General features: G+C 37.6%; 1 protein-coding gene across 15 annotated transcripts in view; it reads left to right on the forward strand.

The window, feature by feature from the left end:
* The window catches only part of ATP2B2 (ATPase plasma membrane Ca2+ transporting 2), a 406,430-nt gene extending 399,378 nt beyond the window's left edge, over positions 1–7,052 (forward strand). For 10 of the 15 annotated variants that reach the window (XM_050330693.1, XM_050330679.1, XM_050330686.1 and 7 more), the window contains one exon: positions 3,349–7,052. In XM_050330693.1, the coding sequence (XP_050186650.1) occupies positions 3,349–3,660 (312 nt within the window). In that variant the 3' untranslated portion in view covers positions 3,661–7,052. The remainder of the gene's footprint in view (positions 1–3,348) is intronic. The other 5 variants (XM_050330687.1, XM_050330691.1, XM_050330692.1 and 2 more) reach the window with 3 other exon arrangements.
* The last annotated feature ends 5,007 nt before the right edge of the window (positions 7,053–12,059 follow it).

Raw genomic sequence — 12,059 nt, forward strand, 5'->3', positions numbered from 1 at the left:
ACATTACATATAAGAGGAATATAGTAATGTTAGATAATAAGTGATGAGACAGAAATTAAAACGCCACCTTTATATGCCCACAAACCTCTAGTTTCATTTCCACAAACAGAAGAAGTAAGTTTTTGTCCCTGTAAGCAATAATTTGATAGACTGGGGGACAGACTATGAGTGAGATTTTGAATTATGTTGTAATGCAGAAATTCTGTCACTCAGCGAGGTGTGACACTGAAAAAAATAATTTCTTTTTCTTCCAGATGCCAAGATAAATATGCAGCATTTAAAGTTGAGGAGGGAGCTTCTTCTTAAAGGCAAAATTAATGGAAAACAATTATACATCTCTGAAACTGCAGAGAAATTTTAAGAGAAGAAGCTGGGATTCTACAGCTCCCTAGTGAGGAAAAATATTTAGAAGTCTAGTTGTAAGTATTCCCACCTTAGGGGTGAGAATACAAAGGCCAAAGTTTGGCCCTTACATTACCATTGTGTTCAGACTAATTATCTTATGTATTAGTGGATCTGAACCAGTTCTAAGCTAATATTTCCAGTAAAAATCCATGTGAACAGATAGAACTTATTCTAGGAACACCTAAATGTTCCTGCAGGACTCAAACAGTCCAGGCCGAAATTTAAAGACACCGTGCAACTTGTTGAAAAGCTGTGCTTTCATTGGATTCTGCTGAATCTGTTCAAGCATAATATCAAACCTTTTTATGTAGGTAAAAATTTACCTTCACTAGAAAGAATCCAGCTGGCAAATAGAACCTGTGTCTATGCAATAAGAAGTGGCTGTATTCAAGAGAACAAAATCATTATGTTAATGGAAAAGCTCTAGAATTCAGCTGCACCTGAAAGAGATGGACTGGTGTTTGTGTTTAGACAGCAGAAATAATATGTAGCTTTGCAGAAAATGTCACCTTCTCAGTCCATAGTATAAAGTAAACATGTTACAAAAAGTTTCCTGATTTAAAATAGGACAATACAGTGACATGTTTTTAAAGGTGCCTCAACAGTCATACTATTTTTCCTTGTCATTTAGACTAATTACTTTGCACTTTAAAATATGAGATAGAAAGGCATAGGTAATGAAGGAATTAGTGTGTCACCTTTTCTCCCTGAGTTCAAATACTGTCTTTAGTCATGCAGATGAATCTCTTATCCCAGTCTGTTTGCTCTCACTATACAGACCCCTCACCTGGCACAGAACACCTGAGATTCAGCTCTAATTCAAGCCCTGATTTATAATTCCAGGTGCTCTCTTATGTACACTGGGTGATTGTAGTGGGTAAAATTGATTCAGAGTTGATTTGTTTATTACTGTGCAAGACAATCTTCCCTCTTGCACCTCTGCCAGCCTAAAATCTTGTGGTGTCCCAAGGTCTGGATAAGCCGTTCTGTACCACTCCAATCCTCTTATCTCCAGCATAAGCAGTCACATGAACTGCTTTCTGTACCGTGCCCTGCTGTTACCAAGTGGATGTATAAAGAGAAGGGAGAGTGTTTGGACTGACCAAGGGCCGTGCATCTAAAGGTGGCATGGCTTCTGCTTTAAAGATTTTTAAATGATGAATATATAGATTTAGAGACCATAAGCAAAGACTGAGTTCAAAGAGAGAAAAAAAACCAAGTCAACCTCTTTCTGAAATGTGCTGAAATTCTGTACAACTTGGCCAGCTCCAACCACAGGATCAGCTGGACCCCCCCCAGCTGTAACACTGTGACTCCATGCCATGACTAAAACGCAGTCTGCCAGTTAAAAGAGGAATTAAAGCTTTCCTAATTAGTGGGTGTATTAGGCCCAAACGAGCAGCATATTTACATGTGAAAAGTTACACATGCCAACCACCAAACCATTTCAAATGTGTGTGGAGCTTTCACGATACCTGCTTTGCACCTTTTCTGCCTCTGCCTGTGTTTTAGTGTCCCCTCTAAGAAATGCTAAAAATCTGCTCATGGACTACATGGAAGTAGAAGGATAGAACTCATACTTAGCCATAAAACATTTGCCAACAGATCACATTTTGCCATCCTGTTTTTTCCTCTCTGCCCCTCCACCCCCTTCCAAAAAGTTCTGTTTTTTTCAGCAGTCAACCAGCACAAACCTTCACTTCTTTTCAGAACTGGTAGGTCACTGGGACACACAGACAGCATCCCTCCCTTTGCCCACCCACAGAGGATTTAATGTTCCCCTCTCCTCACTCTGTTCCTCTCATTTCCTACTGGGAAGGCACTGTGCACCATCCCTGACAGCCTCACTGGCTGAGTCTGGATTTATTCTCACCTGTGTTCTTACTGTCAGGTGCTGAATGGCATTAGATTGCCCTGGCACAAGTCAGCTGACCTAGTTTAAAGACTGCATATATGGCACCAATTGTGTTGCTTTCAACATTTAACTTTACACTTTTACAGCTGAGACACAGAAATGAAAAAAAAAAAAAAACAACAACAACCAAACTTGCTGTTAACAGTTCAATTCAACCCAACAATCAATACATCATTTTATTACATGTTTTGATATTTTTTTGAAAGCTAAATGGCTAGAACAGTGGGTCTATACTCGAGTGTTTACCTCACATATGCATGAAGGAAAAATAAAAGTTGGTTCAACGATACTATGTTCACATTATCCAGGCTTCCAAGTGTAGTTGTTGTGTGCAAGTTATCTCTGTTCATGTGGTAACTGTGATTTTATTTTTTTATTTTTTTTTTCCCCTGTGGTAGCATGATTACGCTTAGTACCTTGTCTGCTTGGCTTTTTGTGCTCTTGGCTGCATCCATTTAGATTTTGCTTTAAAACATTGATATTACTTATAAGTTTTTACACTTGGCTCCTGTGTGTGTCTCATCCGTACCCATCCGACTGTGTCCGTGTTCTGTGCTTTTCTGTTTGTGAAGTGTGATATGTTATGTGTAATGGTTTTTTTTTTTTAACAATACCAAAAGAGACTTTTTTAATTTAAAAAAAAAAAAAAAAAAGCCTTTCTACTTACTCACTGCAAAAAAACTATCAACATGCATGGTTTTTACATTTGCATTACAATTAACATGGCTTGTCTTTTACTAGGGATGTACCACACGAGTGGACCTTGGCTTTCTTTAACCAGTACTTCCCATCAGTTCTTTGATGGCTTTAAACCTGATTTATTTTAATATTGCAGTTGGTACAGATATTCAAAATGCACATAACTTGAGCCACTCGTTTATGCATATAACATCCAGAGACTTTGGACTTCAGCTGCCTGCACTGCCCCTAACCATATGCTACATTTTTCACAAAGTATTTATTCTCTAACACGGTGCTGGCCCTGGGCAGGTTCCCCCTCTGACACCCCTCTCTTTTTCTCCCCCCAGATCCGCGTCGTGAAGGCATTCCGTAGCTCTCTCTATGAAGGTTTAGAAAAACCAGAATCTAGAACCTCTATTCACAACTTTATGACTCATCCTGAATTTAGGATAGAAGATTCCCAGCCCCACATCCCACTCATTGATGACACAGATCTAGAAGAAGACCCTGCTCTCAAGAAAAACTCGAGTCCACCGTCTTCGCTGAACAAGAACAACAGTGCTATCGACAGTGGAATAAATCTTACAACTGATACAAGTAAATCAGCTACCTCTTCTAGTCCAGGAAGCCCAATACATAGCCTGGAGACATCACTTTAGCTGAAAAGGTCACTGCAAAAAAAAAAAAAAAAAGAAAAAAGAAAAAAAAAGATTAAAATTAAATAAAATAACCCCCTCCCCACAGCAACCGAAATATATAAATATATATATTAAAAACACTGCTGGCTGAAAAGCTGTTTGAACTCTTATTCACTCTGAGACAAGTGAATGAATTGTTGATCACAATGGTTTTGGGGAAAGAATGAATGGCTGATTTACATACCCCCCTGTTCCCTTTCAGAAAAACAAAAACAAACAAAAAAAAATTCCTCCTGCATGAATGTACTGTACACTGCTGGCCCTTCTTTCTCTCTTTTTGTTTGTTTTTATTTCCTTTTAGGTTTTGTTTTGGTTTTGTTTTTTTCTCCTCCTTAAGCAGGAACTGCAGAGGACTTCTTTCTGAGGCTATTTATCCAATTCACTGGTCTGTGAGTTTTTTGAAATGCTTGTGTGGCATGGACTCAATTGTATAGATTAATTTAAATAACTTTTTTGAAGTTGCGAAGCTTAACTTGCACAGTAGATTTGCACCAGTTGGACAGAGGAACTTAAACATTTATGAGACTATATATAGAGATATATACATATAAGTATATAGATAATTAATTATATATATGTATATATCTATCTATATATATATAGTTATATATATATAAAGTTTCTTTGTTGGCATGTTGCCTTGTTTCTGCTCAAATTGCTCTGACTATTTTAACTTATTTATGTCCTAAAAAAGAATGTAATTTGTTTACAAACCTGTAGATAAATATCCTTAACTATTTGTAGGGTTAAGAAAGCACTTCCTGCCGAAGTAGTATAAAAATGGCTCAGCTCAGCTCATTGAAAATGTCTGTAATATCGCACCCTGGATATTTTATTACAACCGTGTTCTGATTTCTGCCTGATTTTATTTATTTTATTCTTTCTTTTTTTTGTTAAATAATGTAGATACTGCTAGTAAATAACAAAAGAAGCCAAAATATAACACATTGGATGTAGCATTGTGATCCTATATACAGGGAGGTAAACCAGGCTTCCTTTGTTTCAAATAAAAATCAAAATGATCAGGTTCTCTCTTTTTTTTTTCCCCTCCTTTTTTTTTTGGTTTTTTTTTTTTTTTTTTTTTTGGTCCCTCTGATAATCTGCTTGAACTTGTTTTGGTGCAACATCCGATAATGGAGGCTATTTCATTCTTTAAACATGCAGCAATGGCTTCCAAAGGCATCTTTAGGGAGATATTAAATGAGTTTATAATTTAAAATAAGTTGTATTTGGTTTGTCTATATGGAGATAAAACAGATGTTAAAATACTGTGATATACGGTGTTTAATCCTTTTCAATTAGTAATTTAGGCATTTATTTCCTTATTACTTGCAAAGTATGGGCTGTTGGCATTTTGGATGAGAATCACTGTAGGTTGTTGCTTTGGTTTTTTTTTTTTTTTTTGAAAGAATAATATAATTTCTGCACTATTAGGACTGAATGAATCTTTATTAATTGTGTATTGAGATGTGCTTTGTGTGATTTTTTTTCTTTTCAACCAAGCTTGTCTTCCTGTAGTCACAAGGTATACTGTAACACAGTAATACATTATTTTACCTTGAGCTTTCTACAAAGAAAGCTGTTTTGCAAACCTGCAGTACGGGAGGTGGAAAATATTTTTCAAGATGGTAACAGCCCTAAAAGCTTAAAATTTATGAGCTTATATAATTGCTATGTCAACCACTTGAATGCTAAGCACTTTGTGGATCACAGATTTTTCATAAATAATTTTTGTATTTAATATAAAGTTTGCTTGGAGACTTTTCAGCATATGATCTTTTCCATAACTGTACAGTGCAAAAGACATTTTGAATTACACAGTTGATTCTGCCAGGTGTGTTGGAGAACACTCTCAAACTAGCTTGATAAACCGATTTGTTGAGGTATTATTACTGGTTTGTCTTTAAGTTGGCTGGTAAAGGGGTGCATCTCTGCAGTCACAAGAACTAAACCAAGCCAGAACGCTCCAAACCAAGGTTAGACTCATGGCCAAACTGCAGACTGAACTGATCAGATGTTTTCAGGGTGCATCAAGACTTATCAGCCAGGTAAAGTTCTAATCAGCTTGACTTGCCAGCTTCGGACTTTTGAGTAGAAGCTATTGAATGTTTTTGGCTCAATCGTAGTTCGCTCTCTGATCCAAACTTCTCACTGACCAACAGAACAGGCCTCTGAAGGCACTTTCAGCTCTCTGTTCAACAGATAGTGTGACCCTTTTCTTACCAGTATCAAGCTAGCATGAAAACATAATTATTTTAGCTGACTCCTAGCAACGAAGTGATTAAAACTCAGTCAGGATTGTTCGCTTTGTAAATACGGTGATTAACCTTTGTACAACATGTATTGGGTTTCTATGGCCTACTTGGGATATCATGTTCAGAAGAAAAAAGTGTTATCTATTTACAGGGAAGCCTCTAGCTTTGGACTTGGATCATCTACAGAAGCTATTAATACTGGAACAATTTATTTTCAACATCTTAACACTGACTGTTTGCCTTTTTGTTTTCGAACACTCTTCATATTTTTTCTTTTTTTTTTCTTTTTTTTTCTTCTTTTTGTTTTTTTGTTGTTGTTGGGTTTTTTTAAATTTTCCTGTAGGAGTACCCCTCCCTAAGGTACCATTTGCAGACTTGAAAACTGTTAAGAAAATGTACACTGCATTCTGTGTATATATAGTAAAACATATATAAACTGAGATGCATAGAAAACTTGGGCTTTTGTGAGCAGAGACTGTGCTTTATGTATATGATAAATGATAGACTTTTTTTTTTTTTTTTTTTTTAAAGCAGAATAGCTATGACCTTTCAACTACAAGTCGTGCATCACAATTCCTTTCTTTTATTGCTTGACCTCTCTGTGATGGGAACAATGGATCAAAAACCAAAATGATCAGTTTGTTAAAATTCCCTGCAATATATAAATGCTCGCTCTCTACGTACTGTACTTAGCAGCATGAGATTTGTGGACAACAATACAGTGGTACATTGGCAATCCATCCCACTAGGGGTTATTAATATATGTTCATTCATCTGTTTTTATGAATTTTTTTATCTAGACAATAATTGTAAATAAAGAACTTACTCTGTCTGTTCATTTAATACTATGCAAAAGGTTATGCTTTCTATTGTTATTCTTATTCCTACAGTGTGATGCTGGAATGTTTGTGGTTTCAAAAAAAAAAAAAACAAACAAAAAGACAAAAGTAAGTAAAATATGTGATGTAAATTATTTTATAGTTTGAAACAAAATGATAAAGTTTTACTCTTGCTGCTTTCTGTCTAATAGATCTCTCTTGGCAGGAGCACAAGTGGAAAATTTAAAGAAATAAATTCACAAAGCAGCATGAACAATAATGGTCTGAATGTAACAGCTTTCTTTATTTTCACCTGAGGTCATTAGATCTGGCTCTGGATTCCCACTGGGATATTTTAATGTAAAGGTATCTGTAAATCTTTGGGATCAGGCACTGAGTCAACCAGGAAAGCTTTAATTCCTGCCTGGCTGAATCAGTGCAATGCCCAGAAACATACCCTGGTCTGTACAGTGGTGGGAATGGTTGATGGGAATACTGCAGGGAGTTCTGGAATGACTGTGTACAGAATAAGTAAAATGGATGAAGTGAATTTGCTTATGAAAGAATTAGTTTAATATTGGCCCTCAGACCAACAGATCTGTGAGGCTGTTTTCGTGTCACTGACCCAGATGAGGTACCTCTGCATTTAGATTTTTCCAGCTCTCTCTCTCTCCCTCTGTCACGATCAGAAAAAAAAGTCTTTGAAACTTTCTAGAACTGGGGATTTCAGGCCAGGACTCATCCTGCCACTTAAGGCTTTCAAAACTGTGCATATGCACAGGGCAAAAGAAGGGAATCCCCACTTCTCAGTTCAGACCCTCAGCCCAGGAGAGTTCCTCCTCTTTTTTTTCAGCTCAGGTTAAAGCAGTTGTTCCCCAAACTTCAATGCAGTCTGTGATGATGAAGCATTCTTGCCTTTTGGTTGGAAGTTATCCAAACAGACAAGCTGTGAGGTGACTGTCATGTAATCTCATTTTTAAAGGTGAAATGCTTTACATTAAAGATTTTCCCTTCTTCTCACCCAGATTTCCAGCTTTTACTCACAAATTCTGTGTGACAAGTAATATTTGAAAATGAAATAGTACTACACTGTGAGAGAAGATACATAAGAATGTATCCAACACAGTAAATTCAACAAAAAACCTCAATAGGAAACAGTTGTTATTTAGGCAGCAGATTTCTTGGATTAATGGAGCTTTAGAGCTGCTTTGGAGTTCAATTGTTTTCTGCTTTGATTTTGTGAGCTTGGTACAGGCAACAAGCAGAAAATATTTTTCTTTTAATTCTCTGTCACTCATTTACCTCCTTCCTACACACATCACTTTATTAGTCCCTGTACTTTTGGCAGGACTCTTCATCTCTGCCAGAAATTATCAGTGATGAGGCATTAGTAAGAAAGAGGACTGGCATTGCTCAGTGTGTTTTAAACACTGTGAGCTTCTGTGAGCTTGAGCTGCACCCTTTCAAGAGTGTTTGTGGAACCCTTGCACAGCCCTGCAGGGATGGGAGCTGTTCATGTCAACTTAGAAGAATAACAGGGATGAAATTCCTTTGCCTCAGACATGAAGCTTCAGAAAGGCACGTGGTAATTGAGGTTACTGGTGCCTCGTGGTGAACTCCTATCCTAATTCAAAATGAGAATACCAGGTTTCGTGCTAGGATGGCAATGAGGGTGACCTTTTTCCAGGGAAAAAGCGGGTGCTGATTTGCCATGAGGTGCTGTGCTGATAGAGGATGGGGAAAATGGTGCATAAATAGTGGGTGAAGGAGAAACAAAGAGAGAAAATTAGGAAAAGGAGGAAGGAATTGCAGGTGCATATAGTTTGCTATCTACTGAAATGAAACACAATCCTAATTGTTTGTTGTTGGCTTGATTTTGACACTGAGTTCTAATACAAGAGATACTCAAATAGTATTCTCTGTCTAAAGGCCTTTTCCAGCTCTTCCCATACTCTTGAATAGGCTGAAGTTCCCTAAGTAGCTGGAAAACACTGACTTAACAAAACTCCTGCTCAGCTGCTGCCCCAAACCTGACATTTCTCTGATCAGAAGGTTGACAAGAAGTAGATGATCTCCAGCAGCCCTGTCCAACTAAGCATTTGGTGTTATTCTCTGAAGTGAGAGTGAGTGGCACAGTTTGTGGTGCTGGTTTACTCCAGTGTAGTGGTGCCCTGTGTACAGAGGCTGGGAGAGGACCAGGGTTCAGCACTCCAACCTTCCTCTTTGGTGTTACAATAATAGCAGACTTGCTTTGAGGAGCCACAAAGAGGTAAGCAAGAGAGATTTCCCATTTGTGTTTGTATTCCTGCAGCAGTGTGAGACTTTGACATAAAGAACACAATAATAATAATAATAACAATAATAATAACAAAATAAAATTTATTCATGGCTCAGATTTGGACTGGTGTTAAGTTTCCCTGGGCTATAAACTGCAAATCCATATTTCTCATTTTCTCAGCACGTGAAACTCATTTAGGTAATGGTCAGGTTTGATCAGCACACTGATATAAGAGGTACTGAGAGAGACAGAGGAGTGTCTGATTTTATTTGTCTTTTTACAAGCAGGTATTAACAGGCTTATTATGATCTAACCTTACGGAAACAGAAGTATGATTAAATAACTTATTTATTAAAAACAAGGCAAACTCTTGAAAAACACAACCCAAAGGAAATATTTACAGCAACATTTTCTCCCATATGTTCAGACAAACTGATTATCCATGTATCTGGGAGACTGGGTTTGCCTGATACCAACTAAGTGTTAAATTCTAAGTAAAGGAATGTGTTCCACTTCTCTCTGTGATGGATTTGTTTTCTTTTCAAGCAAATTATAAAGCACTCCCCTCTACTCCTTGTGTGTGTGCATTTAAGACTCATTGGAGTTGAGCTGGTACAAGCATTGCTGGTGCAAGCAAATAGTGTTTGCAAGAACATGAAAATTAAAAAAGCAAGTTATATAGCTTTCCTGGAAAAGATGTATAGAGTATTTATGGCATCTGTTAAAGATGACCCAACATGACAGAACAGTGAGGGTTGGAAGGGACCTGGAGATGAATCCAACCCCCTGCCCAGGAAGGGTCACCTACAGCAACCGACACAAGAACGTGTCCAGGTGGGTTTTAATGTCTCCAGAGAGAAAGATATATGTATATATAAAGCCTCCTAGTGCTTTCATCAATGGGTTATTTCAAGTTATTTCAGGCTCAAGTTTTTCAAAGAGGTATTTAAAATGATTTTCTAAAATTATTAAGGGAAAATAAATATTATTAGATGATATCATATTCATATGACAAGTCATCTGAATAAGTTACCAATGCTTTCTCATCATAGCATGTATAATAGTTAATTTGATACATGCTTGGAATTATTTTATGGAAAACAAAGATTATAAGAGGAGTATGTATATATAAACACATAAATAGTGCTCTTTGGGAAGGAAGGGAATCAGATAGAACCCCTTCTGTCCCAAATAAACGTGCTAAATGCCCACAACTACTGTACAACCCTGTGATAACCTTGCTGTTCCACCAAAAAAATCGTGTGCTCTCTTATGTGCCAGCACTAGTCTTCACGCAGTTATGAGGTCTGGAACTGACTGGTTTTTTTCTTCTTTAATGTTTGTATTGTTGTTGGGTCATTTCAGTTGCTTTCTCTGCAGTTCCAAGCAAGGGCTGATCACAGAATGAAGCCACAATAGATTAAAAAGACTGTTCAATCAAACCCCCAAAAAAAACAAAAAAAGAGGGGTGTGTGCAGGGATAATTGAACAGATGCCTCAAGAGCTCCCTCAATGACAGAGCATTCAGTGGTTTTGGCTGTCTTTCTGTCTTGCCACCTATCACAGAGAATTATGGTTTCAGAAGCAAAACTGCAGAGTCACGAGCATCTGCTCAGAGGCTGCTGTAAAGCAAGATGGTTTTGTGCCAGGCAGATGCTGACATCTGACAAAATCCCATCACACTTCACATTAAGGGACGTTCCTGCTGGAATCATGAGCCAGGCTGGGCAGACTGGGGTCTGCAGAGAGCACGTGCAGCATTGGCTGCTCCTCGGGGAGCCAGCTCTGGTTACATGAGCACCTTTTTTGTGGAGTTTAATGGACCATCAAGAACTGAAGTCACATCTAGTTGGTTTTATTATCCTATTTTCTGTGCTTGTGAGGGATTTGGATATTTTCAGTATTTTTCTATTATGTTTTCTCTGCTATTACCTGCAAGCCCGAGGTGATAAAAATGATTGGAGTGAAATATGCCTATTTCCTTGCATTAAAGCCAACAGCCTCCTCTAGCCCATAACTCCTGGATGTAAATTGTATTTTCACTGTATGAGAAAACACAGAGAAAAACCACTGTGTTTGAATATGCTGTAGGGATGAGTCAATTGCCTTTCTTTTCATTTTCATGTATGAGGACAGAAGCCCTACCCAATAATGCCAAAGCATTTTCTCTCCTCAGTGTTCCTGCCTGTTTGATGCTGCCAGTACATTTTGTTCCTGAAAATTTGGAGGCTGATCTATGATGTGCCACTGGCAGAGCATCCTTGTGCTAATAGTGAGCTAGTAGAGCACAGTGGAAATCTGCCATCCCTCCAAACAGCACACACTGAAAATAATGGCTGGTACAAGTCTTCTGATACAACTCTGAATTACCTCACATCAGAGGAATATTTTCCTGCCTAGTTATAGTCAATAATTAAGATTTTTTTTCTTTATCAATTGAGAACCCCAGCAGTCTCACCACCCTTTTTAAGTGTTCAGTTGTATTACTGAATCCTGAAATGTTACAATTTGAGTTTCCTTTCTTCAGTAGTTCCCATGATGCACGTGCTACATTTCACAAACCATGTATGTACTAAAAAAAAAAAAAGAAAAAGAAACATTCCTTAGGTTCCCCAACAATCTGAGATTTGGTGGGGAAAACAGGCAGGTAGTTAAACCTCATCCTGAATGATCTCTTCTTGTAAATGCGTTCCACAAAACATCATTCAAAATATTCAGAGTAAAAAATAATCTAGCTGGTTATAGAAAATAGCTACTGGTCATTGGATTATCCTGGGCTCAGAAAACACCTACTTTTGATATTAAGACTTTGCAAACAATATTGCAAAGGAAAAGAGAAGAAATCCTGCTTTTTAGTAGGGTTGCTCCAGAGGCTGCAAGTAAGTGGCATCAGAATGGCAGAAGAGTCACTGTACTGAAACCGAAACACAGGTAATTTTGAAACAGGGGAAAAAAAGCTTCATTTTTTAAAGAAAAATGTAGCTCACACCTTTTAAAAACTTTTTCAAG

The sequence above is a fragment of the Myiozetetes cayanensis genome, unplaced genomic scaffold (assembly GCF_022539395.1).
Source record: "Myiozetetes cayanensis isolate MyiCay16 unplaced genomic scaffold, myiCay2020 scf43, whole genome shotgun sequence".
NCBI lineage: Eukaryota > Metazoa > Chordata > Aves > Passeriformes > Tyrannidae > Myiozetetes > Myiozetetes cayanensis.